Source organism: Microcaecilia unicolor, chromosome 6 (genome assembly GCF_901765095.1).
Source record: "Microcaecilia unicolor chromosome 6, aMicUni1.1, whole genome shotgun sequence".
NCBI classification, from domain to species: domain Eukaryota; kingdom Metazoa; phylum Chordata; class Amphibia; order Gymnophiona; family Siphonopidae; genus Microcaecilia; species Microcaecilia unicolor.
In genome coordinates this window covers 329425400-329450868 of record NC_044036.1, presented here as the reverse complement: position 1 = coordinate 329450868, position 25469 = coordinate 329425400, and the positions used below count along the sequence as shown (strand labels likewise).

At 44.2% G+C, this 25469-nt stretch overlaps 1 protein-coding gene and 4 non-coding genes across 12 annotated transcripts in view; 1 reads left to right on the top strand and 4 right to left on the bottom strand.

The window, feature by feature from the left end:
* Window positions 1-4796: 4796 nt before the first annotated feature.
* On the bottom strand, window positions 4797-4878 carry TRNAS-AGA. The gene has a single exon. It is a non-coding gene; the product is annotated as a tRNA-Ser (tRNA).
* Window positions 4879-6895: 2017 nt separating this feature from the next.
* Window positions 6896-6977, bottom strand: TRNAS-AGA. Its single transcript has one exon. It is a non-coding gene; the product is annotated as a tRNA-Ser (tRNA).
* Window positions 6978-7388: 411 nt separating this feature from the next.
* Window positions 7389-7470, bottom strand: TRNAS-AGA. Its single transcript has one exon. It is a non-coding gene; the product is annotated as a tRNA-Ser (tRNA).
* Window positions 7471-7928: 458 nt separating this feature from the next.
* TRNAS-AGA lies at window positions 7929-8010 on the bottom strand. Its single transcript has one exon. It is a non-coding gene; the product is annotated as a tRNA-Ser (tRNA).
* Window positions 8011-24144: 16134 nt separating this feature from the next.
* BPTF (bromodomain PHD finger transcription factor) overlaps window positions 24145-25469 on the top strand; it is a 155999-nt gene continuing 154674 nt past the window's right edge. For all 8 annotated transcript variants that reach the window (XM_030208442.1, XM_030208438.1, XM_030208443.1 and 5 more), the window contains exon 1: window positions 24145-25453. In XM_030208442.1, coding sequence (XP_030064302.1) covers window positions 24940-25453 — 514 coding nt within the window. In that variant the 5' untranslated portion in view covers window positions 24145-24939. The remainder of the gene's footprint in view (window positions 25454-25469) is intronic.

Here is a 25469-nt window from a genome sequence, read left to right as displayed (position 1 = left end):
TATGGCGGCACCTAGCCATAGGCTCTCGCCTCTAGAAGTAGCAGTGTTTGATGCAATGGTAGCAGGGGCCAGTCTAAAACTCTTACGGAGGGCTCTCTGAAGTCTATGTTGTCCTTCTTTCGCAAAGAAGATGCACAAAGTTTCAAAGCATATGAGGCAGTCTTAAACCAAATCTTGAAGGTAAAGCATAGATTGACTGTTCCAGCATTGGTGGAGCTCTCATGCACCCTGCTGGCCAAAATGGAAAGTGCAGGTTGTATTTGCTCTACATTGCAAAACGAAATCCAGCAGTTGTGTACTGAAGTTGACGCCCTAACAAAAGAGAGACTTGATTTACAATTGGCTCTTGAGAGCAAAACTTCACAGGCAACTGGTGGAAGGGGGGGGGGGTGACTGAGAGTTCCCATGATCATGGTATATGCGCCGAATGTGTGGGCCTTCAAGACAAATGTGCTGCTTTAGAGTAAGACAGATTGCATTGGGAACAGACTGCCCAATCTTTACAGACTGATTTGAGGCTGAAAAATGATTTCCTCTCTGCTAAATCATATCAATTAGAGGAGGTGATGCGAACTTTCAGTTTGCGAACGAAAGAAGTAAATCACACTCACTCCTGGCAACAGGAGGAGAAAGAAATGCATCAGGATATGATTTCTGCTTTGCGTAGGGAGTTACACCATGAGAAAGGGAGTCATAGCTTTACTCAGCATGCTTGGCACAAAGCCGAGGGAGAACTAGCGGAGTCCTGGGAGAAAAATAATACACTGTCACTGCAGTTATCTCAGGCTTTGCAGGATAAAGAGATGTGTATAAAAGCACTCAATCAGCATAAAGGAGACCTAGAGATGTTGCGGAAAGAGCTATGTGACTTGGTGGATGAGGCTACGGCTACACCCACGGAGTTGCAGGATAGGGATGACATGAGATCACCCAGCCCTGTGCTAGAACAATTTTGCCTGCCTGAATGGGTCCCTTGTAATGAATTAGAGCAGGAGTCTAATCCTTTTCAGTTGACAGCGCCTCCCCAGTACAGTACTCTTGGTCCGCAGACATTTGACAGCATGCCGGAGCTCAGGCTCCGCCCAGTCCGGTCACGGAACACTGTATCCCCCGATGAGGACACTGACACTAGTAATCAGAGACTCCCACCAGTCAGGTTCCGGAATACTATGCCCACTGATGAGGTCACTGGTACCATTGGGCCTATGCTCCGCCCAGGAAGGGCACAGCTTTCTGTCCTGCCTGATGATGTCACCAGGAACAGTGGGCCTGTGCCACACCTAAGGAGGTCACAGCCCTCTGCACTACCTGATGACATCAACAGTACACCCGCACCACCATTTTCGTCCCCTACTGGTGAGCAGCGGTATTCCTCTCAGACACTTAAAAATAACACTTTATCTAGGGAACAACACTCCCAAACAATTAAGACTATTCACACTATGATCAGACCTTTTAAGAAGTCTTCTAAGGTATCCATACATGCTCATTTGCGGTCAGTCCATGAAATCTTTAAGACTTTACAGGTCACTGCAGAGTCAGATAAACTGGCTTTACTTAAGTGGACGTTTGACGAAGAATGTCAGGTGTACTTGGAGGCTATAGTGGAAGACAGCCCAGACCTGTTTACTGTGGAACAAGCTTTGAAGAAGCGATATGGTCTGTTTGCAGATGACACGGAAGCAAAACGGGCGGCCTATAATATGCTCTGTGGTCCCAAGGAGAGTCCATGCAAGTGGGCCTTTCACTTGAAGCAAGCCTTTTTCCAGGGGCAGGCCATACCAGACGCAAAGGATCTTGAATTTGGTGAATTCAGAAATCTTTTTCTGAAAGGGCTGCCTGAACGAGTGAGATTTCACTTGATGGGACAACAGAAAGAACCTTATTCCAAGCTTCTGAAACAGGCAGATGAGGTTTTTGATATGTGTCGTGCCCGGCCCACGGTGGAGGCACCCAAACCTGCATCAAAGCATCACAGCCCGGGGGCTCAACCCAGTGTTTGTGCATTCACCTCCACCCTTGCACTGGAAAACAAGGTGTCAAGTCCATCGACACAATCACGGCCTAGCAATACCCAACCTCGCCAGCCAGGTGGCACCGCGCAACCTGCTGCACATGAAGGACAACAACAAGACCCGAATAAGAAGCATTTTAACAAAAGGCAGCAGGCTCAGGATAAGATCAGGAAGCAACAAGCACAGATTGAGCAATTGTTGGCGCAACTGCAACAAACAAATTCTGAAACCGCACCTCAGCCATCCTCTTCACAAAACAGAGGAGGCAACTTTCCGAAGAACAAGGAGAAGCCTTTCGGGCCAACCACAGTGACTGGGCCTAGTGTCAACTCCATTGAGATGGAACCTCTGTCCATGCCTGAGGAAGATCAGGCATGACTAGGCTTGGATCCACCTACACCACCATCCATGCCCACAGTGCAGGTGGAAGCTATGTCAGCTGTCAGTGATGAGTCTCCTGTGACCCAAGCTGATGTCCACCCCTCAAACCCGGAACGGCCTCTATTATGTGACTTGATTAAGGAAACCAGGTACTTTATGGGTCAACTTACTCCTAAAGGTTACAGATATACCGTGGAGCTGTTGATTCAACAGACATTTTCCTGTCAGGGTCTGCTGGATACAGCCTCAGAGGTGACTTTGATTACCCAAAGCCTGTTTCAGAAACTTGAGGCATCTCTGGGGGGGGGGGGGGGGGGGGGGGGGCGGGATGTGCTGAGTGTCACTCCATGTGATTTATCCCTAATGGCCTATGGCAACCAGAGCATCGGTATGGTGGGACAGGTTTGGCTTTCCTTACAGCTCGGTGAGATGAGTATCAAACACCCTGTCATCATTACCACCAGTGCTGGCGAAGAATTCTTAATTGGCAATGATCTGTTAAAAAGATTGCGGCCTGATTTGGATTATCACCATGAAGTCATCTGGGCCCAAGTCATAGGTCCCCTTCCATATGGGAAGGTACAGCATATGAGCAGAGTCAGTGGTTCCAGCTCTGTGGGGCTTAGGGATTCTCCATGTCGAATTAATTCACAGACTACAGAAAACCCTCTCACCTGGGAGATCCAGTTGAGTGGTGCACCAGGGGGGGGGGGGGGGAAGTCCAGAATGCTGAAGTAATCCAAGTCCAGACAGATCGGATAACTGACATCGTCATCCATGATGACAAGTTGGAGATTGTTTTGAATAACCCGCCTACGACTCATGACACTCCAGATGATGCTACAGACATACCTCAAGAGATCACGGCATCCTCTTCCAGTTCTGACCCACCACATCCTCACAAGTTGATTGACATCCAGCAAAAGGATGATGCTTTCACCATTCCTGTTCAGATAGCTGACATCCGAACACTTCAGTCCACTTTGCTGTTGCCTAGCAATGTCTCCTTCATCAGTGACACTCTGTTCTTCCGTCTGCGCAAGTCTGTGCAACTTCACTTCAGTAAGTGTTCTTCCACTTCGGTGCAGGTACCTGGACAAGGTGCCAAGACGCTCGTGGGAATGTGCAGTCTCCCTTTGACCGTGGGACAGAAGACGTTCACACACCACTTCTCTATTGTGAAAGGCCTCCAACAGCCCTTATGCCTGGGCTCCGATTGCCTTGTGCGACTGGGAGTTTATGTGGATCTGGTGAACCTTGTCTTGTGCAGTAGACTTGATAGCAGCCCCGTGGAATCCGAGGTAACGCCTGTTAGCTTGAAGTCTGGACAGACCATACCCCAGGTCTGTGAAGTAGTCTGTGATAAAGATGTGATCATTCCGGCAAGAGTGAGGGATTTTTCCATCAAGCTCCGTCTGGCTCAGGGACAGCGTCTGTTGGACAAAGTGGTGTACTTCAACCCTCATGCTCATTTTCGTGACCTAGGGTTGTCCATCGGTGTTCTGCCATGTTTGGAGGTATCTGATGCTCCTTTCCACTTGTTGGTCACCAATCTGCAATCAGATGAAGTTGTTGTGTCTAAAGGAGACACTTTTGGATTTCTGGTGGAAGTCTTTTACTGATGTCGAGGTAAGTTTGCCTATTATTGGCAGGCTGCCTTCCTCTTGGAACACCTGCCGGGGGGGGGGGGGTGGAGACTGAGAGTCTGTTTACCTCTCCCAGAGGCCTCATATCTCTGGAGTTCATGTGGCCATATGATGCAATGGATTCACAGGTGCAGTTGGAAGACGACTTCTTGATTTTGTCCAGAAGGATGTCTCTACCCCAGAGGTCTAGAGTGGGGTAGAAGCCACGGCTTCTGAGATTTCTTTAAAGGTAGGGTGCGGGAGCTGGTTGGACGGAGTTGAGGAGGGTAGGCACTGGGTCGGGGGGGGGGGGGGATGACATCGTACTGCACCCGGGGGGGGGGGTGCAACGGTGAACCGCCCCGGGTGGCAGCCCCCCCGCTACGCCACTGATTATACTGTTTGTAAGTCATATCCAGCAATAGGTTTAAAAAATGAGAATGAAAAAAAAAAGAGTATTAATCTATTGGTGAGAAAGGAGAGGTCTCCAGTCTGACTTTGTAATGAAACTGCTGGGGCCGTGATTTTTTGTTTTTCTTTGAGTAAAGTGATGTGTGTTTTGTCTTTGTATGTAACATTTCTGTACAATAAATAACTTATTAAAATTAAAAACAAACACTAAATTATTTATATAGAAGGTGTATTAAGCAATTAATTTTGGAAGGGATACTGTGCAATTTTGTTTAGATACCTTCTTTGGAAAGGTTGACCTTTGTTTTTACATTTCCAAGTGGACTAACAGGAACAAATTCGTTTTCATAGAGAGAAAATGGATCGTAGTCGGCAGGATTTGAACCTGCGCAGGTAGAACCCAATGGATTTCTAGTCCATCGCCTTAACCACTCGGCCACAACTACAACTTGGTTTACCTCCCTTGAGGAATCCAAATATCTTCTGCAACAAAATAATGTAGCATCGTCTTCTTTTAAGTGATCGTTTCATCACAGGAGAGAAGCGGAAAATTCAAAAGCAGCCCGAAATGAGTAACACATTGGGCAAGAGATAGTTCAGGAGATGTTTTTTTTTTTTTAGCACCAATGCTATTGGATCCTCTCTGTAGCAGGAAAAGGAGAAAACTAAAGTGGAATCGGGGACAGCTGAATGCTCAAAGACAAGAATTAGGTTTCTGCTCAACAAAAGGGCTGCGTATTGCGTAAATAAACTACTCCAAGCATTCATTTAAAAGGAAACTTATGTTTAGATCTTCATCTAAAGGTGTTTCAGAAAAAAATCAAACACAGAGTTTTAAATTTAGACCTGTAAGGAACTGGTCGCCAGTGTACCATCACAGGGATGAATTAGTTGGAGCTGATACAAACTCTTTTTTGTTGGTTTAGCCAGTGTACAGGGCATTACAGTAGTCTAGTTGTTATCATGGCATGGACCGCTGTGGTCAGACTCATCTTTTCAGTATATGGAGATAGATTTTTTTTAGCTGCTGTAGATGATAGAGGCCATTTTTGAAGGTTGTTTGAATTTGTGGGATCAGAGTGAGTGATGAGTCTAGTAGTATCCCAAGATTCCTGACCTGTGATTTTGGAGTTAATACTTCCCAAAAGGTATTTTGAAGTCTGGTATTTGTCCATGTGTGCTTGGTACCCAAATAATCTCTGTTTTAGTTGGGTTCAGGCAAAATTTGTTGTTGTTTGCCCATTCCTGAGTTGCAGTTAGGCAGGCAGGCAGGCAGTTTATTCAGAGTTGTGGGTTGATCGGAATTCAAACATGCGTGGGATATGCATAAAGGAATCCTGTGCAGAAGGAATGGATCCTCAGAAGCTTAGCCAAAATTGGGTGGCGGCGCAGGTGGGGGGAAGAGGGGTTGGTGGTTGGGAGGCGAGGATAGTGGAGGGCAGACTTATACAGTCTGTGCCAGAGCCGGTGATGGGAGGCGGGACTGGTGGTTGGGAGGCGGGAAGTACTGCTGGGCAGACTTGTACAGTCTGTGCCCTGAATAAGGCAGGTACAAATCAAGGTAAGGTTTACACATATGTTTGTCTTGTTGGGCAGACTTGATGGACCGTGCAGGTCTTTTTCTGCCATCATCTACTATGTTACTATGATCTGGTTCTATGGGTATGAATAGTTACACATCGTCAGCATAGATTTAGAATTTTGTGTCCAAAGCAGCTCAACCAGAGGCTTGAGATAGATATTTCATAAAATGGGAGACAGTATGGATCCCAGTGGCACCCCACAGTTTAGTGCTCAAGGTGATGATGTGCTGTTGCTGATCAGAACAGATTGTTGTCTATCTGACAGGATTTGAATCAAGTAAATACTGTGTCACTGATACCTGTTTCTGCCAGTCTGGTAAACATGCTATTATGATTCACAGTATTGAAGGCTGATGAGAAATTGAGCAACATTAGTGAGGCAGATCATGGTGGGTCCTAATTAAACATTCATAGATCTGATTTATGGTAGACTGTTAATATTGAGGATCCTCCTTATACTGTTTGTAAGCCATATCCAGTTATGAATAGGTTTTAAAAAATGAGAATGAAAAAAAAAAAGTATTAATCTATTGGTGAGAAGGGAGAGGTCTCCAGTCTGACTTTGTAATGAAACTGCCGGGTCCTGCTTTTTTGTTTTTCTTTGAGTAAAGTGATGGGTGTTTTGTCTTTATAAAGTGATGGGTGTTTTGTCTTTATATGTAAGGTTTCTGTACAATAAATAACTTATTGAAATTAAAAACAAACACTAAATTATTGAAAGGTGTATTAAGCAATTAATTTTGGAAGGGATACTGTGCAATTTTGTTTGGATACCTTTGTTGGAAACGTTGACCTTTATTTTCACATTTCCAAGTGGACTAACAGGAACAAGCTGCTGACAACATAGAAATGAATTAGTTTTCATAGAGAGAAAATAGAGCGTAGTCGGCAGGATTCGAACCTGCGCGGGTAGAACCCAATGGATTTCTAGTCCATCGCCTTAACCACTCGGCCACGACTACAATTTGGTTTACCGCTTTTTAGGAATCCAAATATCTTTTGCAACAAAATAATGTAGCATCGTCTTCTTTTAAGTGATCGTTTCATCACAGGAGAGAAGCAGAAAATTCAAAAGCAACCCGAAACTAACACCTTGGGCAAGAAGTAGTTTGGTTGGTAGATGCTTTTTTTTTGCTATTGGATCCTCTCTGTAGTAGGAAAAGGAGAAAATTGGAGTAGAATCGGGGATAGCAAATGCTCCAAGACAAAAATTAGGTTTCTGCTCAACAAAAATTGATATAAAAGGTGTATTCAGCAATTAATTTTGGAAGGGATACTGTGCATTTTTGTTTATATTGACCTTTATTTTTACATTTCCAAGTGGACTAGCAGAGGAATAGAAATGAATTAGTTTTCATAGAGAGAAAACAGAGCGTAGTCGGCAGGATTCGAACCTGCGCGGGTAGAACCCAATGGATTTCTAGTCCATCGCCTTAACCACTCGGCCACGACTACTATTTGATTTATCGTCTTTTAGGAATCCAAATAGCTTCTGCAACAAAATAATGTAGCCTCGTCTTCTTTTAAGTGATCTTTTAATCACAGGAGAGAAGCAGAAAATTCAAAAGCAGCCCGAAACGAGTAACACCCTAGGCAACAAGTAGTTCGGAAGATTTTTTTTTTTTTTTTTTTGCTATTGGATCCTCTCTGTAGTAGGAAAAGGAGAAAATTGGAGTAGAATCGGGGATAGCGAACGCTCCAAGTCCAAGACAAGAATTAGGTTTCTGCTCAACAAAAATTGATATAAAAGGTGTATTAAGCAATTAATTTTGGAAGGGATACTGTGCAATTTTGTTTGGATACCTTTTTTGGAAAGGTTGACCTTTATTTTTACATTTCCAAGTGGACTACCAGGAAGGAACCAGCTGCTGCCATCATAGAAATTAATTAGTTTTCATAGAGTGAAAACAGAGCGTAGTCGGCAGGATTCGAACCTGCGCGGGTAGAACCCAATGGATTTCTAGTCCATCGCCTTAACCACTCGGCCACGACTACAAGTTGGTTTGTCGCCTTTTAGGAATCCAAATATCTTCTGCAACAAAATAATGTAGCCTCGTCTTCTTTTAAGTGATCGTTTAATCACAGGAGAGAAGCAGAAAATTCAAAAGCAGCCCGAAACGAGTAACACCCTAGGCAAGAAGTAGTTTGGGAGAAAAGGAGAAAACTGGAGTGGAATCGGGAACAGATAATGCTGCAAGACAAGAATTAGGTTTCTGCTCAAAAAAAACTGCTGCGTATTGCGTAAATAAACTACCTCCAAGCGTTCATTTAAAAGGAAAACTACGTTTAGATCTTCATCTAAAGGTGTTTCAGAAAATAAATCTCTGAACGCTGTGTCCTAATTATACTGTGATGTCATCAAAAATCGACAAAGTTAGTGAGTTACTAGTTGGTGCCACACAAGGAAGCAACTCGAGGAGGTTTAATGACTTCCTTGGTATTAGTGAGAGTATATTGAGAAATCAATAATCTGTCAAGTGACAAATTTCGTCAGATGTGGCTGCTATATAGCACTGAAAGGTTTTGATCTTCTTTTGCTGCATAGCAATTTGAAGAGGCGCCCGTGATGCACCCTTAGATTAAACAATATGTTACATTCTCTAGCGAGATAAGACAGTAGTACTGTAACAGAAGCCAGAAATATCTCTATATAAATATATTTGTTGCAAAAACATCATACATGCATACGATCAGAGGGATGAGACTTCACAATCATAATTTTTTAAACAAGATGCGTAAAATAAGAAAAAAAATATATATATATATAGTGTGTGCTTAATTCAGCTACTGCAAAATGTTCCAAACTTTGTGTCTAAACATTTTTGCAACAAATATAATTTAAAAAAAAAAAAAAGAGAGAGGAAGAAACATCAATATATAGCTATAAGTATTTCATGTTTGTAATTAAAAGTCCTTTAGCAATGAAGGAACAGATTGCATTAGCTTAACATGCCCTACACAGAATTTAAGAAAACCCCGGGAGTCGGGACAAACGTTCTTCCACCACTAGGGACTCACGTAGAATGACTGACGTTATTCGCGAAGAGAGATTCATTTCTAAAGGGATATCCTGACATTGACATTTCTGAGTTCTGGCTTTATATAAGGGGGTTTTCTCTGGAGGGAACACCGTCTACGATAGACTAATATATGCATTTCCATGTGTGTATTCCTCAGATCACGTTTTCTATAGGAGATTTCATTTAAATCGCTAGAATAAGTCTTTAGAAGGATTCCACGTGACAGTAGCACAGCTTGAAATGTCCACAGCGGACATCAGAGCTTCCTGTCATACAGGGGGCTAAGAGGGTAGGTGCATTCTATTTATGCTACAGATGAATAACCCACTTTCCATTAATCATAGGAGCCACCTTTTCAACATTATTGGGGGTGCTAAGCCCAATGGAAATGACCCCTCCCTGGACACATACAAGGAATTTTTTCAATATTGGGGGTGCTCAAGCACCCACAGCACCCACAGAGTCGGCTCCAATGCCATTAATATTCAAAGCTGATATCACGTTAAACATAGACGAATCATATCATATTTAAGGGCACCAGTCAGTGTGGTTGATTTACTCACGTTGTGATTGCAGGGAAAGAACAGATCAATCGGTTCCACTGCATTGGTTTATACGGGCGACATTCCAGGCTAATTATTAATAATTAATGTATAATATTAAATACAATCTGTTAGATTACTACAATCTAATTAGAAGTCAGGGCGAATACTTGGTGCAACGGCTATGTGGTTGAGTGACTAATTGCTCAAATGTACCTTTAACAAACAGTACCTGCAACAGTGGAAACCTTAAATAAAACCTTAAATATACTCCACTTTCTGTTGCCAGGATTTCAATGCAAGCTTCTGTCTTCTGGTCTAAGCATTCCTACCGTTGCACCACTTAAACCCTATAAATGGTTGGAATGAATACCAGGGGCGTAGCCAGACACCCACATTTGGGTGGGCCTGGGCCCAAGATGGATGGGCAGAACTCCGCCCTGTCCCTCAAATGATTTGGTCTCTCACTCTCTTGCCTGCATGCCATATAGTCTCTCAAACATCCCCCCTACCCCGCATACCTTTTAAATAGCAGATTTTCACCGGCAGCGAGCAACAACTAATACACACTGCTCATGTTGGCCCCACAGCCTTCCCTCTGATGCAACTTCCTGTTTCCGCATAGGCGGGAATACATCAGAAGGAAGGCTGGTATGCAGGAGGGACGGTTGTTGGGAGTTTTCGGCTGGTGGGGCTTGGGGATCCCTGCCAGCCACATCATGAGCGTGCTGCTACTGGGTGGGCCTGAGCCCAAAGTGGGTGGGCCTGGGCCCATTCAGGCCCACCCTTGGCTACACCAATTATGAATACCGAGGCTAAATAATTGCTTCTAGAACCACTTAAATTTGCACAGGCCTTCATTACTCAGGTAGTAACACCATAATATTTTCTTCACATCAACGTATCCTATAATATCTAGTTTCAGCTCAGTATTAATAGTCTCTGAAGGAGACTAAACATAGCATTAACATACCTGACCTTGTTCCAGGTGTAAGGTAGCCACACCCTGTGGTTTAGTACTTATTTTTTCTTTGAGAATATCTGACTGGCATGGGACAAATACATAGCATTGGGTGGACTCGGAAAGGACGTGCTGCTCTTCTCCCACCCAGTCAGCAGCAGCACCAACACAGATCACTGGAAGGGGAAGAGGAGTCAATATCCACATTGCCATGGGCCCATCTATGTTAACCTGAAGCCTCACTAAAAAAAATCAGCTCTGGCTGCACCGCTGACATGAGATTGACTTATCCAGTCACTCGTTTTATTTATTGGGATTTATTGCCCATCTTTCTTCGTCCAAGGCAGTGTACATCAGGTACAGTTTAACATAAAATGTACAATTTTGTGAATAGCGTAAAATGGAAAAATATAAACATAAATACAATCAATTAAGTAAACTTGGAAATTGCAAATTGAAAGCTCCTAATAGGACTAACGTGAAACAGTATCAAAAATTAACACATTTAACAGCACTGTAAAAACAATTATACAACAGTAATATGATAAATTGTCAATACAATACAAACAATACCATAATAGCATGGAAGGACATCCATATAACATAGAAGTGATATAATTAAACACCTAATAAACAGCAACCAGACAGTGAAAATATCTCTCTGTCTATCTATCTTTCTATCTATCTATATTCTATTTATTTATTTATGTTTTAAGGTGGCAAAGCTGTGTTTGCCTTCTTTTGAGATCTGTGTATATTAGACTCCTAAAGCAGGCACTGCCGTCAAAACACGGCCCCTGTCAAGTCATGTAACTTATTTTAAGCCAAATTGTTTATTGAAAGTTTTGTTGAGAAATAACTTTGGCTACTCCTTGGTACTTGGTCATTTCCACTGTTTGGTTGCTGTTTTTCTATTTGTGGAGATTTGACCCTTTTCTTTGCTTGTATTTGACATCTAACAAGCACGCATTGGAATATTCAAATAACATAGATATGGTGCTAATGATGATTATACAATACAATGAAACATCTTACTATGTAGACAAGGGGCCAAGTGCAGCTGAGATACATAGACAGGAACAAAATGGGTAGTAGAAAGTCAATTGGGTTAAATAGATGGGTGGCTAAATTGAAGGCAAATTATATGTACAGTTGAATAAGGCAGTGCTTCGCAACCCAGTCCTTGGGGCACACCCAGCCAGTCAGGTTTTCAGGATATCCACAATGAACATATATGAGATTGGCATGTATTTTACTCCTTGGTATGCAAATCTATCTCATACATGTCCTGAAAACCAGACTGACTGGTTGTACCCCAAGGAATGGATTGAGAACCACTTGAATAAGATATGAGGAGTTACAGGGTGTGCAGCAAACTAGTCCAGGTGTACAGTGAGTAGATAGTCAAGTCACCACAATTAATGTACATAGATATACTTTTAAAATAAATAGGAGGAAATCTTTTTCACTTAAAGAATAAGTAACTCAGCAATTAGCTTAGCGGAGTTTAAAAAAGGTTTGGATGGCTTCCTAAAGGAAAAGTCCTTAGACCATTATTAAATGGACTTGGGGAAAATCCACTATTTCTGGGGAAAGCAGTATAAAATGTTTTGTACATTTTTGGGATCTTGCCAGGTATTTGTGACCTGGATTGGCCACTGTTGGAAACAGGATGCTGGGCTCGATGGACCTTTGGTCTTTCCCAGTATGGCAATACTTATGTACTTATTGCGGAGAATATGGTAACAGCGGTTGGCATATCTGGGTTTAAAAAAGGTTTGGACAAGTTCTTGGAGGAAAAGTCCATAGTCTGCTATTGAAGCAGACACGGGAAGCAACTGCTTGCACTGGGATCTGTAGCATGGAATGTTGCTGCTCTGTGGGTTTCTGCCAGGTACTTGTGACCTGGATTGGCCACTGTTGGAAACAGGATACTGGGCTAGATGGACCATTGGTCTGTCCCAATATGGCTATTCTTATGTTCTTATGCATTAAAGGCTTGGGAGAAGAGCCAGGCTTTCACTTGCTCCCTGATACAGAGGTAGTCTTGTTAGATGTAGCCCCTCTGGGAGTGAGTTCCAGTGTGGGGGCTACTCCTGAGAAAGCTCTGTGGTGGTTATTACATTGTGTGATTTATTTTGATAAGGGTACAGATAATGATGGTCCTTGAGAGGACCTTAGAGGTCTCAAAGGTTTGTAGAGAGCTAACTTATTCTTGAAGTATTCTGCCCCATTTTGTCAGAGGACCTTTAAAATCAAATATAGAGTTTTAAATTTAGCCCTGTAAGCAGGGATGGATCACAAGTTTGTGGGTCCCTGGGCCAACTCGCACATAGAGGCCCCTCCCCCTTTCCAACCGCAACTGCCAAGTACATCGTTTTACTAGCCATCACACAAGAAACAAAATATACATGCTTGCATGTGTTGGGATAAGTCCCTGCCTGGAAGGTACTGGTAGCCAGTGTAGTTTTTGTAGGAAGGGTATGGATGTGGTCATGCCACTGGCAGCTTTCTATCAGTCGTGCTGCAGTATTCTGAATTAGTTGGAGCTGGTGCAAACTTTTTTTTTATTTGACCAGTATATAGGGCATTACAGCAGATCAGTCGTGACATTAGCATGGCATGGACCAATATGGTCAGACCCGTTTTTTCAATATATGGAGAGAGATTTTGAAGTTGCTGCAGGTGATAGAGACAATTTGTAAAGGCTGTTTGAATCTGCAGAATCAAATAAGTGATCCCCTGGGATTCCATATATGGTGCTCAGATTTGCATGCCCAAATTCAAGCACACTTCCAAGATGTGCATGCAAATGAATTGACTAACAAGCTCTTAACCTTCAATAATCGGCTTCTAACAAACAATTATTGACGTTAATTGGCACCCATTAGAATTTGTGTGCGCTTCTGGTTGCACGCTGTTCTGTAAGACATAGTTCCTAACTGCCAGAGCACATATCTTAAAAGGAAGCATGGCCATGGGGGGGGGGGGGGCATATCAGGGGTTTTCCAAAAAGTTTCCAAAAGCCAGCTTGGGCATCAGCATTTACATTGGTTTTCCGCAAGCGTAACTCTGATGCCTAACATTTGGCATGAGAATTGGTGCCAAGTGCGATTCCATAGAGGGGGCACACCCATTATAGAAACACGTTTGTCCCAGGATTCTATATATGTTACCTTAATTTCCACATGAAAATTGAAGCGTATTCTATAACAATGTGCATTATTGAATTGGTTAACTAGCTAATCAACGCTGTTAATTGGATGTTAACAAGCAATTAGCACTAATTGGAATTAATTGAGATATACATGCACAACTCGCTAAGCATATTCTGTAACATGGCATGCCTAAATTCTAAGTTACATAGTTGAAAAGGGGGCGGGGCATGAGCATTTCTAAAATCTATGTGTATTATTACAGAACACACCCGCTCTGTGCCTAATTTAGGTGTCTGGATTTATGCCAAGTAAAACATAGCATAAATGGTTGCAATTATATTTGGTTGCGTGGAGAGGCACTCAGCATTATTCTGTATACCGCATGAAAATTTACACCTATTCTATCAAATGTAGGCACACTTTACAGAATACGCCTAGGCATATTTCTTTTCCAGCGGAATTTTCAGGCACCATATAATCTAGCCCTTAGCCAGTGGCGTACCAAGGGCAAGGTGGTAGGGGGGTCTGCCCTGGGCGATCACAGCAAGGGGGTGCAGGGAGCAGCCGCACAGCTATCAGCTCTGCCGGTTCCCTGCTCCCTTTGACATTACTTCCTGTTCTGTTGCAGAGAACTGGCAGAGCCCACAGCCATGCGATTGCTCCCTGCACCCCTGCCCTGGAGGTAAAAGCGAATGCTGCACGGGGGTGGAGATGATGCGCCGGGGGTGGGGGTAGTGGAGGTGATATGCCCGGGGTGGTGATGTGCAGGGTGGTGCTTGCCTGTGACCCACCCTGGGTGTCAGCTGACCTACGAATGCCACTGCCCTTAGCACCTATCTTTTTCGGTGCTTTTTTAAAAATACCATTTATCTCAAGGTATGTGAGAATGTTGAAATCTTAGAAAATCTGTAAACACATGCTTTCGATTCTGTTATTGTTATGTTCAATAAAAATGATTTAAACATAAAAATACCATTTATAGAATTTCCCCCTATTTATCTAGAAGTATACCAAATTCCTGACCTGTGTTTTTTTAGGGGCAGTTCATTCTTCACAAAAAAAGTGTTTTGAAGTCAGATACTTGTCCACCTGTGTTAGAACCCCAAAGTATCTCTCTTTTACTTGGTTTCAGGCAGAGTTTGTTGTTGATTTTTTCTGTTCCCATTCTTAATTTGCTGTTAGGCAGTCAGTTTAGTTCAAAGGTGTGGCTAGATTTACTTCAGTGGGTAAGAGAAAGAATACCACCTAGATTGATGGACTCTGGATGTTCCTTTTAGTGCCTATACTTTGGAAGCATGTATCCAGCTTCACACCTGTTTGGCGTCAATGTCCTGAATATGGAGAGAAAAATAGAAGCACAGTTTAGAATAGGTCCTAGTCCAGATTAACATGGAGCAACAGCACCAATCATATTTCAAACAGGGCCTGGTTGAGGAAAGGGTTTTCTTCCATGCAATACCTGTGTGAACTCTCATGAGATCTATTGGTCAAGAAGGAACTAGTGTAGATGACTTTCTTGAAATTTGAAAACTTTGCTGTTTGATCGATTCTTTGCTCAATGTTGCTTTCTGTTCTATCTTTGGAGTTTTGTTGGCTGTGAGAAGAATACCTGGGGCTATAGGACAGTTGAGTTTACAAGGGAGAGTGGTGGAAGGATATATGGAGGGGGTTTATTTATAAATTGGATTAACTTTTGTATTATTTTAGATGTGGTTTTATGTTTCCTCAACAATACTAACACAGGAATCTAATCAAACAATACTTCCTCCATATTAAATCCAAACAATCTTAAAGAAAGTTCTTACATTAATCATAACATTATATTGTGATACAAATGTATTTATTTAAAAAATCGCTTTTCTAATAATAGTAACATAGTAGATGACGGCAGAAAAAGACTTGCACGGTCCATCCAGTCTGCCCAACAAGATAACTCATATGTGCTACTTTTTGTGTATACCCTACTTTGATTTGTACCTGTGTTCTTCAGGGCACAGACCGTATAAGTCTGCCCAGCACTATCCCCGCCTCCCAACCACCAGCCCCGCCTCCCACCACCGGCTCTGGCACAGACTGTATAAGTCTGCCCAGCACTATCCCCGCCTCCCAACCACCAGCCCCGCCTCCCAAACACTGGCTCTGGCACAGACCGTATAAGTCTGCCCAGCTCTATCCCCGCCTCCCAACCACCAGCTCTGGCACAGACCGTACAAGTCTGCCCAGCACTATCCCCACCTCCCAACCACCAGCCCCGCCTCCCACCACTGGCTCTGGCACAGACCGTATAAGTCTGCCCAGCACTATCCCCACCTCCCAACCACCAGTCCCGCTTCCCACCACCAGCTCTGGCATAGACCGTATAAGTCTGCCCAGCACTATCCCCGCCTCCCAACCTTGACTAAGCTCCTGAGGATCCATTCCTTTTGCACAGGATTCCTTTATGCTTATCCCACGCATGTTTGAATTCCGTTATCGTTAATAAAACACAGCAAACTATCAAAAACATGTAAAACATAATCCCACATTCATCCATTCATTCCCACATCTATAGCTTAATTCACAGCAATATTTAGCCATGCTGGCAAATGTTTGGTCCTCATTTTTTTGTTGTTGTACTTATCTAATGCATTTTATTTGGTCTCCCCAAAAGATATGTTTAAACAACCTCCATATCTCATGCAATTTTTAACCCTCATAACTGCTCCTTATAATTTCCTTTGATTAAGGGGTCCGTTTACTAAGGCAAGATGCCCATATGAATATAATGGGCTTCTTATATGAATTTTGCTCACATGGTTTTCAGTACTCGAGGTAAGTTATAGTCAGGCAATGGAGGGCTAAGTGATTTACCCAAGATCACAAGGAGCAGCAGTGGGATTTGAACCTGTCACCTCTGGATGTTAAGAATGGTGCTGTAACCACTAGGCCACCTTAATTTAGGACATGCTAATGCTGTTAGTATGCCTTAGTAAATGGACCCTAATTAGCTTCATTTATTATTCTTCATCCAGTGCATAGGTGTTGGAAACAGGGTGGAATACCTGGGCCACAGCTTGACCAGCCTTGGCAAGACAGTGTACTAATTAGCAACTTTCTCTGCAGTATCTGGTACTTGTCCTCCCAATGTGAGATTATCAGACATTTAGCCAATGGGAGCCCTCGTGACTCCTGTGATCTAATTCACACACAGACTTTGCACAGATGTAGAATAAACACATGGTTGCTGGAGCCAGACATGTGCAGAAGCAGCTGCGTCCGCTGCCTGCACGGAGTAATTACTTGCTGTCACAGCTGCTGCTGCTGTCACATCATCCACTACCCAATCTCATGAGCCTGCCACCATTTTGCTGACATCAGTTAGTACTGCAGCATTCGCAGTCTGTCTGTAATCCCTCCCATGATCACCTGTTGCCTGCTTGTCCTGCAGCCTACCTTTTGGTCCAGCTCTATGAAAATTCAGAAGACACTGAGGGGGTGAGAAGGAATAAGATGCTGGTCAGACAGCCTCCCCATTGAAATCAGTGCTGCACCTTCCGTAATGCATATGTCAGAAATCCATGACTGAGCTAACATCTGCCTTTTGAAACTGAGTAACTTGGCAGCTGTTCAATTCAATTCAATTCATGGGTCAGTTATCCCATTTGCAGGTCCACACCGAGGCTGAGAAAAAACAAAGGAGCAGGAGAGAACTGGCAGTTGAAAAAAAAAAAATTGGCAGTCCTGTCCCTATCTTCTTGGATGCAACCCTTAGTGTGAGAGAATAGCACATCGCCTGGAAGGCTGGCTCCAGCTACAGGATCACTTCCTGCTCCAAGGTAATACACTCCTTCCTGGTGACCTTGCCCTCTAAAAAGCACAGGAGCTCAGGAGCTGCCAGAAAGGAGGTGGGACTGTTCAACTATATGTCCCTAAAGGTATAAATTATACCCCTCTATCTGCCTCTGCTCCTACAGGTCTGCTACTTTATCCTCCAGAGCTCACACTAATTCTCGGGGAGCTAGGAGCTCTTTGCACCAGTTGCACACATATGACCTCTCCCCAACATAAAGACAATCATCCATATGCCATTCAGTATAACAGATTGAATAGCCCCCCCCCCCCCCCATATTACTGATGTCTGTGTTTCTTGTTATTGAGTTGTTAGAACAGGTAAGGCTTAAGGAAGGTTTTAAAGTCCAAACTATGTGGCTTTAGATGTTAAGTTAGTAGTTTATTAATAGAGATTTAATACAGCTAATCTTTAAATTAAACCAATACTGCAGGGTGTGCTCAGGCATCTCAATAGTTTTGGCGTCTGCACGCACTTCCCACATGCTATGTTATTTTTGAGTGCTGGGGCGTGTTTGGGGGTGGAGAGTAGGCGTACCCAGTGCTAATCAGTTAGCACAGCTATATCACCACGTACTAACTGATTAGTGCATGGTTAGCGCCTGAGCCCTTGCCACCTAGTAAATAGGTGTAGTTAAGGGCTCACGCACTAATGACCACACAATAATGGGGAAATTAGCGTGCAGCCATTAATAGAGGAAATGGGAAATGCCTCCATTTTACAGCTGCATTAAAAGTGGGCCGAGCGTGTGGAAAACCCATGTGCTAGTCATAGTACAGGCCACTTTCTAACGCAGCTTAGTAAAAGGGCCCCTTAGATTGTTAAAAGTCCCCCCCCTTCCTTCTATTTTAATGTTAATTGTATTCATGCCACCTCTGATGCATTGTAAGCCACTTTGAGCCTGCAAAACTGTGGGAAAGACGTGGGATATAAATGTACAATAAATAAAGAAATAAAATAATAACCTAGTGCAGTGGTCCTCAAGGACCACAAAGGATGTCCCTAATGAATATGCATATATCATATAAATGCAGCTATATATAAATACAAAAATGCATCAATGAATATGCATGATATATTTGTATACATATCATCTTCACTAAATGCAAGTTTAATGCATATTCATTAGGGGTATCCTGAAAAACCAACCCGTTTGTAGTTTTCAAAGACCATCAGTGAATATGACTGACGTAGTACCTTTTTCCTTCAGCTTTCTCTGCTTGTGACATAATGTTTGGCATTTCTCTGCACTGAAGGCTCTCTCTTTAGATTGTAAGCTCTCTTGAGTAGGGACTATCCTTCCCCATGTTAAACTTGTACAGCGCTGCGTAACCCTGGCAGCGCTATAGAAATGCTAAGTAGTAGTAGTAGTAGTAGTCTCAATTCAGTCTATGCACTATTATTCACCTTTGTTTGTATTGTTGGGCGCATTAATTAATGAAATAATTCCATTCCATGTTACTGAAGATAGAAGATCTTGGTGAAACAGACTTTTCAGCAATAAAACATGCAAAATGCACAATTATTCTAAACCTTAAAGATTGCACGTCATCCTTCCTTTGACAATGCAATAGTTTAACAGGGGCCAAGAATAGGACTGAGTTTGATGTTCCTCTGCTCCCTGGACCAGTTAGGCTGGGGATGCTCTGAAGGCAGCACACAGACTCTGGGTGGGCGAAGTCAGTCATCACTTAGCCATGAGGCCTAGTGATTGGACACAGGGCATATGACTTCAGGCCACCAGAAGGACCTCAATACATGGAACATGATCCCCTGCTGAGGACCATCACTGCATTGACTAGGCTAAAGTGAACTTCAGGAGGGGGGAGAGGGGAGGGGGAGAGGGGAGAATAACAAACAAAAACTCTCTGGTTAACTGTAGATGTATGCTCAATGTGCCCGATTCCAGTTCATCACCCCCTACCCCACCTCCAAAAAGAGAGGAAAACAGTGAAATATACAGCAATAACACAAAAGGAATATCTGGTTGATTATTTTTTACACTGCTAGTTTCAATTCTGTTAGCATCTATAAGGCAGATGTGGCTTCTCTGAGAAGCGCATGTATGCATTCTATACAAGCGTTGTATCAGAGGAGACAACGAAGCACGCTCACCTTCACAACAGTCTTTCTAAAGACCTCCCTTTGTTGAGGATTGGCCTTCATCAAATAGTTCTCAAAAGCATTCAGCATTAAGACTCCTGATGCAGGCCTAACGGCCGAAACACGACGTTGTATCGAGTCTTTATAACTCAATAAACATCTTTATTATTATATATCCTTTCAGTCTTTGGAATCCTTGGTCGTCCTCCCACTTTTATTTCATTTCTTGTTGTTGTCCGTGGGGCGTCTAGAGTTCTCCGCCTTCTGGCGGATATTTTTTCTCTTGGAATATAAAAACAGCATGTTTAGATGACGGCTTTAGTGAGACTCTCACATTTCCATGCAGTGCATTGTATGTGACGCTTTTCTGTATCCAGATTCCCTGAAATATTTTTCGAACTTTCTCTAAATGTTTATTGGCCTGAACCTCAATAAAAATCGGAGACGTAAGAGAGGGAATCCAAAGCACACGCAAACAGGATAAAAATGTGAAACGTATGAGGAGCCTTTAAGAAAAGGAGCCATCAAATCCGTACTTTACTGAACAGACCCGATACGGTCCGTGTTTCGGCGAAAGAGGTCTTATGCAAAGGCAATCTTCAATGTGATCTGCCATGTAAAGAAAAAGAAGAAGTCTTAAAAAGCTTAAAAACAACGAAGACGCCCGTGAATGGCAAAGCGTCAAGCGAAATAGTAGAGGCACCGCCGCACAGTCTGAGCAGCGTAATTTGGCCGAAGGAAGCTCAGACTGCGCAGCAGTGCCTCCACTATTTCACTTGACGCTTTGCACCATTCACGGGTGTCTTCGTTGTTTTTAAGCTTTTTTAAGCAAGACTGCTTCTTTTTCACTATATGACTGATCATATTGAAGATTGCCTTTGTACAAGGCAGTTTCACCAAAACACAGGCCGTGTCAGGACTTTTCAATAAAGTACTGCATTGACATCCCCTATTCTTGAAGGCTTCTTGTGCTTTTTTTTGTTTGTTTTTATCCTCAATAAAAACCAACACCAACAAAAAAAGGGCAAAACAAATGAACTGAAATGATTTTGGTTCAGTATTTAACTGACTCTGAGTGGCCTAGTGGTTAGGGTGGTGGACTCTGGTCCTGGAGGAACTGAGTTCGATTTCCACTTCAGGCACAGGCAGCTCCTTGTGACTCTGGGCAAGTCACTTAACCCTCCATTGCCCCAGGTACAAATAAGTACCTAAGCCGCATTGAGCCTGCCATGAGTGGGAAAGCGCGGGGTACAAAAAATATGCATTATTCTTCGTTACCTATAGGGAATGTATGTGGTAAAGAATAGAAGTATCTATTTCAGAAGAGCCCAGGTAGAAGCATTTGGGTCTCGGAGGTAAAAGGTCAGAGGTTATGCAGTTAGATTGAAAGATGGGCAGAAATCCCTGGATCCAACCTTCTGTTGCCTGTTGGACTATCTCTAGAAAACCTAGTTAAGCTGGGTTGTGTAATTGAGTTTAAGTGTTTTAAGACATACAAACAGTTGAATTGGGCCATTAACTGATGTTTTAAGTTAGGTTGTCTCATTCTATGGATTGTGTGTATTGTGCTCCTGTTATGTGCGTAGATGTTTTGTTGTAACTTGCCCTGTGCGATTCTGGACAGAAAAGATGAATGTCTAATAAAAACCTAAAAATGAATATATGATAATCCAGAGCGAGGTGAAAAAATGATACAGAAATGAAAAGAATTATTTCTGGACCCCTCAAATGCTGCATTTGACTAAGAATTGCTGGATTTACATCTTTAATCCCTAACGTGGTTATATTAACAAATTAATGCATACCTTTTTTTTCCCTGCAAACACCTGGCCAAATGAATTGATTTAGTGTAGTTAGCTATAAAAACGTTTAGAGTTCAACGTTTTTATTGATGACATTGCAAACATTACAAGCCACAGCTCAAGTGTACAGACATACAACTATGCTGTTAACCACAAGATACTTCACTGCGATCAGCGCGTCATCAAGTTTTTTATATTTAGACAAATAACCCTGTCTCCAGGCAATCGCAACTTGCTTGTAGCAGCATAGTACAACTCTTCAACATATATTAACCCAACCCCTGAACTGCATCGTAAACTTCCCTTCCCCCTCCCATCCTCAACCCCCTACTCCCCCCAGACCCTACCGTCCATACCCCCCTGCAGAAGCCCCCCCTTTCCCTTCTCTCTCCCCTCCCCCCCTATACCTCACCATAAGGATCCAACTCTATTAATGTGAGACCTGGCCCTCACCCCGAGACTGCCTTGTTTCTCCCAATCTTAAGTAAGGGAATCTCCCATCGGATTGACAATAAAACTACGCGCTCGTGGCGCTAGAACCTGTATGTAATTTTTCCAGGTTAAATAAAACTCCTTTTGTCTTTTAAAGTGCAGGTGAACCTCTCGCAGTTCTATTAATAAGAAAGCATGCAGCCGGTCAAGCCACTGCCAGTATGTAGGAGCTTCTTGGCCCACCCAATTGACTAGTATGCATTTTTTTCCCAATTAAAAACGCCTTATAGAGTAGTAAGTTTTGATGGACAGCACCAGCCCCTGCCAAAGCATCCACCCCCAGCAGAACATTCTCTAGCTGTAGCGAGATACTGATAAAAGAGTCCACTCCTCCCATTAAGTGCAATCTCAGCTTAGACCAGTGGCGTAGCGGGGGGGGGGGGGGGGCTGCCACCCGGGGCGGTTTTCCGTTCCCCCCCCCCGGTGCAGCACGATGACACCCCCCCGACCAGCTCCCGCACCCTACCTTTAAAAAGAATGTCGGAATCCGAGGCGAGGCGCAGCCCCTCGCGCTTGCCCTGCACGTAAAAGAAATGTGGACCGTCGGGCCTTCTCTCGCTCTGTCTGTCCCGCCCTTGCGGAAATAGGAAGTTGCGTCAGTGGAGGGCGGGACAGATAGAGCGAGGGAAGGCTCGACGGTCCACATTTCTTTTATGTGCAGGGCAGGCGCGAGGCGCTGCACCTCGCCTGGGATTCTGATATTATTTTTAAAAGGTAGGGTGCGGGAGCTGGTCGGGGGGGGGGGTGTCGATGCGCCGAGGGGGGGGAGCTGGCAGGGAGCAGCCCCCCCGAGCTGACACCCGGGGTGGACCGCCCCTCCCGCCCCCCCTTGCTACGCCACTGGCTTAGATGTATACACTCGCAGGATCACCCTAACTTTTAATTACAAAATTTTACATAATTTCAGCACAACTGGAGCAACCCCCCCCCCCCCAAAAAAAAACAAACAAACAAATAAACTCTTCCTTGGAAGGAAGTGAAAGGTTTTATCTATCGGCATATGAACTGATGCCTCCATTTGTTTGTTTGTTAACTGTTTCAGTGAATCTATAAAGTTGAAATCCTTAACTAAACTATCCAATCTTCTTTCTGTTGTCTATTAGATTGTAAGCTCTTTGAGCAGGGACTGACTCTCTTTGTTAAATTGTACAGCGCTGCGTAACCCTAGTAGCGCTCTAGAAATGTTAAGTAGTAGTAGTAGTAAGGATATCAGTTAAGTATACAGTGTTATGTGTGCCCTGCCTATGCAGGACACATAGGAGCCAGCTCTGTGGGTACCAGTGGGTACTGAGCGCCCCCAGTATTGAGCAGGTTCTTTCACTGTGTCCAGAGAAGGGTAATTTGTATTGCGTTTGGAACTCCTGATCATGTTGAGATGTTGGCAACTATGGCAGAGGGCCATATGCTTGTCAAAACTGGATATAGGACTCTGTACATATGACCTTCAGTAATGTAGACAGTAATGTGTTGCCTCAGCCTGTGGGTGAAGTATATAATGTATTTATTTATTGGGATTTAGGCAGTACAGTTTAACATAAAACTTACAGTTTTTGTTAACAGCATAACAATAGTAAAATAACCAAGAATAATTATAAATACAATAAACGAGGTAAACTTGAAAACAGTAAATTGAAACCTAATAATAGAACTATCATGAAACAATATAAAAATTTACATATTGAACAGCACTGGAATTCAAATACCAGAAATATAATACAATGTTAGCATAATACTAATGATACACCCAATAAGCATGCAATAAGAATGTAAATGTTAAACATAGAACACATTCATTTATTAACAAGGCAATGGTCAATTCCTTTCAGAAATCTTCTGTAGCTTGTTTATTTTAATTTCATTGGGCGCATACATTTTGAGACAGTGAAGGGGATCGGTTCAGCAGCGTTCAGGTATTTCTGATACCTGGTTAGGGCTGCAATGAGAAAACGTTATATTCCTATCTAGAATAGGTTATTTCCATCAAGTATGCAAACTGAGCTTCTATTTTCAAGTAACACCGGCCTGATTCCCATTGCAGAGTTTGTGCAATATAAATGCGTCTAAAATAACTGGAATCGGGTAGGTGCATTGATTACGGTAATAATCTGGGCAACACTCAGGGAACAGGCCAATTATTTTGTCCATGGTGTACTGTAAAATCACACACGCGAGGCTAACCAGTAATATAATAAGCAGACCCCCCCCCCCCAAAAAAAAAAAAAAAGGCTGCCAGTATAGTCTCTGCAGCTTTATTCATGCAAAGAATGCGGCTGAAAGTGAAGCCGAAACTGTTTCGGTCCAGGTAAAAGGAGTAAAAAAAAAAACAACAACAAAGAACCGCATCGATTTTTTTTTTCTCGCTATTCCGATGACAGGTTGCGAATGAGTATCATATGAACGCGCATCTGCAATTGAATACTATTATTATAATACGCGTGCTTAGTTAAAAAGAAAAGGCAGATGGCTGGATAGCGGCAGCCAGACGGGCTTGGGGCACGCGCCGCCACAGACAGAAGAAGAGAGTCGCTCGCGCACGCATCCTGCCCATCCACACACACACACCAACAACACGGCTCGCGCGCCGCGCGCGAGACACAGAGGGGGGGAGCGCGCGCGCGCCGTCACGTTACCCCCGCGCCCAGGGCCTGGTGCTGCCGCTGTTGCCTTTCCCACAGTACAGGCGAGAGAGAAGAATAAAAATGGCGGCCGCGGGCGATCCGGAGCGGGACGCCGGCAATTCGCATTGAAAGCCTTCTTCCCTCCGACCGGGCCCCGAGGCCCCTCCGGCGAGGCGAGGAAGCCGGGCTAGGGGGGCGGGGGGGAGCGTCGCCTCCGAGGCCCGCCCGTTTTTCGGCCCCCCCCCCCCCGGTTCAGCGAAGGGGGAGGGGGCGAAAACGGAACCGTGCGAAATAGTGTTTTCACAGAGAAGAAGAGAGAAAAAAAAAAGCGGGGGCCACTTGTCCACGCGCAGTCACGTAGTTCGTCGGGATCCTTCCGCGTAGCTCGTCGGGCGCGGCATGAGGGGGAGACGGGGCAGGCCGCCCAAGCAGGCTGCGGTGCAGGACTGCTCGCCCGGCCCGATCGGGGGCCTGAGGTCCCGGCAGAGGGGCAGCAGCCGGGGCAGGTGGGCGGCCGAGCGGCTGGGCGCTCGCGCTTCTTCCCCTCGGGGCAAGAGGAAGGGCGGCTCGACGACGCCGTCGGGAGGCCGCGGGGGGCGAGGAGGAGGAGGAGGCGGCGGTGGCGCGAGCGGCAGCCTCCCCAGGTCGTCAGCCAGGAGGAGCGGCGGCGGCGGCAGCAGCAGCAAAGTGGTGTACGATGACCACGAGAGCGACGAGGAGAGCGCGCACTCCGACGAGGACGGGGACCCGGAGGAGAATCAGGACTCTGGGGAGGAGGAGGAGGAGGGCGGCGGCGCCGGGATCATCATGGAGGAAGAGTCCGACTACCTGGAGGAGGACGAGGACGACGACGATGCCAGCTACTGCACGGAGAGCAGCTTCAGGAGCCACAGCACCTACAGCAGCACCCCGGGTAAGAGAGGGGGGGA